The following is a 2,759-nucleotide window of genomic DNA, read 5'->3' as shown; positions in this document are numbered from 1 at the left end:
TGGAGGGCATCTGAGGGAAAGGTGGAGCAGAATGGTGTGGCATCTGTTTGTGTGAAGGTGGAATGGGAGTGGTGGGAGGAGGCTTGATATGTGGGCCAGACTGGGGAGACTGGGGGAGCTGAGACTCCCTGAAGAAGGGCGGGGGTCGCTGGGGGGCCTGAGGTGACGGGCCACGAGGTTGCAGAGGCTGTGCAGAGTTGAGAGCAGGCGGGACCTGAAACGCTGGAGAAAGAGGAGAGTCCTGACCCGGTGCTGATGGAAGAGGAGGTGGACCAGACAGAGAGTGAGAGGCGGGCTGTGGTCGGATGTTCGGACCCTCTGTGGCAGCTGACTGCCCGGCGGCTGGCTGAGGGGGGTCTGGAGAAGGAGGAGGGGGGCTCTGAGCAGAATCAGCAGGGGGAGTGCTTTGCGTTGGCTGAGGAGTGATGGTAGGACCCTGAGAGGGGAGAGCCTGTGTGACTGGTGTGTCAGCCAGCACAGCAGCAGGAGCAACTGGCTCTGATGGGACGCCGTTTGGCTGGGCAGATGAGTCAGAGTCGCTCTCGTTGCCTTGTTGCGGGCTAGGAATACTGGGAGAGGAGCTCCGGTTGTCCTGATCGATGTCTTTGGTGTCACTGCTGCCGTCGTCCTGAGCGCTGCGGCTTTCTGAGGAGCTTTCCTCCTCTACCTCGGCCTCTCCCTCCGACCGCGAACCCCGTGGATCCTGGAGGAGCAATTGAATTATATTGCAACAGATTATTATTATTATAAACCTTTCTGTGCTCAGATAGCATTATGTAGGATGAGTTCCCAACAAGGAATTAATTACTCACATTTTGAAACTCACTGCAGAGTATTCTCTGACATTTTTGGACTCATGGGCTTTATTACAGAAAGTAAGACATTTACCGTCACTGCTGCAGAAAATGTCTCAAATGAGCACCTTTGGGGAAGTTTCATGTTAAATTGGGATATAGCCATGTTTTTAACGCAAAGTTCTTGGGACGTTTGGTCCCAGGGACAACTTTTTAAGGAACTAAAAGGTTTCTTCATCCTGTTGTTAACTGCATTTCCACCAAGGTCTAAAGAGTCAGGGTTCCCACACATTTTCATGGACAAATTTTCAAAACTTTTCCGAGGACCCGCAAAAATTTTTTTCATTTCAGAAAACCGTGCATTTTACTGTGTCCACAGCGCTTGCCGATCAGGTTACATTAATTTTCTACACACATACTCTCAGTCTCACTTTCCATAAGTAACGCCGTCGCACTACATCACATAACTTGTCATAAAGGAGAAGACTTGACTGGTATCAGTCATAGAAAATAAAAACATTGCAAGTTTTCCTTTTGCATCAAGCAGCAAATAAAATCTCTGTTTTAGTCCACTGACGTATGAAAGAGCAACATGCTGGAACGAGTGCTGCTGGTAGTCACAGGAGTGAACACACCCTGCAGCCTGCAGTACAGTTTGCCCCTGATTCAGCTAAAATACACTTTTGAAAAATATACACTACAGGTCTTTTCTCGCTGTGACGTTTACTGCTGCACAGAATGTTGGATGTAATGAATGAAATGCAGAGGGAAAAAATGAAACCAAGAGTGTCTGTCTCCACTGTGAAACAATCACAAAATAACATTTCATTTCTCTTATTCACTGGCTTTCTCACAGCACTGCAACACTGTCTCTCTCTCTTTCTCTCTTCGAGAACAATTTTGTAAGCTGATAGCAAAGCCTAACTCTACTTGTCAAGTAATCAGCAAAGTGCAGTGCTCTCTCTGCATCCTTAAATGGTACTAAATTGATATAAAATGAGTAGTTTCATAAATGTGGCGATACACGGGTTGAACCAGCAGTGCTGTGTGTGATTGCGTAATAAGCAGCAGTTATCCCTGCAAACCCCACCCCTCATAAAACCCACAGATCAGGGACTTTTTGGGGGTAAAATAATGTCTTCAGAACTTTAGACTCTGGTCCCTGTGGTCGAAATGCACCGCGTTCCTAGTCCCTGGGTAAAACTCCTGCAGGCGAAAAAAGAGCTCAAGTGTTCCCTCTCACCCGTGTCTTCGGCCTTTTCGGTGTAACTTTTTCAGGTTCGTCGGGCTCCTGAGCGGGAATCTCCCGTACACGCTTTGTTGTCTTTGGTGACATCACTTCCTCTTTTATCTTCTGTGGACACACCATGACGTTTACACAGTGGTGTTAACGACTGACACAAAACCACAACGAGTGACAGTCAACAAGCATCTAAGGCTGCAGCAGTATTACATGTATCACATTGTTTAACTCACCTAAATATAATGTGTAACGTACAATTTCACATACATGCTGGTTGTGACTGAAAAAACTTTTATCAGCTCAACAGCATTCTTTGAAGAACGCCTCATCGCTCAAGGCTCACATGAAAAAACTCCTGTGTTGTAGTTAATGTATTGGCTGTGTTGATGTGTATGTGTCTGCTCCATTTATGATTATTATAACTACTTGTTTGTTTTGTTGTCATGTTTGGGAGAGAATAACTGTCAGTATTTCCATAGATTGTAAATTCTAGAGGGGAGTTTTTTACTATAAGCCCCTTTCTTAACCTCTCCTGCACAATTTTTTCCAAGGTTTGTTATTACCTACTTGTTTTTATCACATCTTGTGTGCTAATAATTTCAAAATCAAATAATATGAAGCTGGTTTAATCAGATCATGTCTGTTATGGCCACAGCCAACCCCGCTCCTCCTCCATAACCTTGTCTTGTGAAGATGTTTTATGCAAATTAGGATGTGTCAGC

At 45.6% G+C, this 2,759-nt stretch overlaps 1 protein-coding gene across 1 annotated transcript; it reads right to left on the bottom strand.

Moving 5' to 3' along the window:
• Positions 1 to 4: 4 nt before the first annotated feature.
• LOC121964470 (arginine-glutamic acid dipeptide repeats protein-like) lies at positions 5 to 2,180 on the bottom strand (the record flags this gene model as incomplete). Its single annotated transcript, XM_042514676.1, has 2 exons — positions 2,038 to 2,180; positions 5 to 703 (listed from the first exon to the last, which is right to left on the bottom strand). Coding segments are annotated over exons 1-2 (825 nt in total), but the record flags the coding sequence as incomplete, so codon positions are not given.
• Positions 2,181 to 2,759: the final 579 nt, after the last annotated feature.

The sequence above is a fragment of the Plectropomus leopardus genome, unplaced genomic scaffold (assembly GCF_008729295.1).
Source record: "Plectropomus leopardus isolate mb unplaced genomic scaffold, YSFRI_Pleo_2.0 unplaced_scaffold15721, whole genome shotgun sequence".
In the NCBI taxonomy this organism is placed as follows: domain Eukaryota; kingdom Metazoa; phylum Chordata; class Actinopteri; order Perciformes; family Serranidae; genus Plectropomus; species Plectropomus leopardus.
This window is presented reverse-complemented; position numbering and strand designations above follow the sequence as displayed.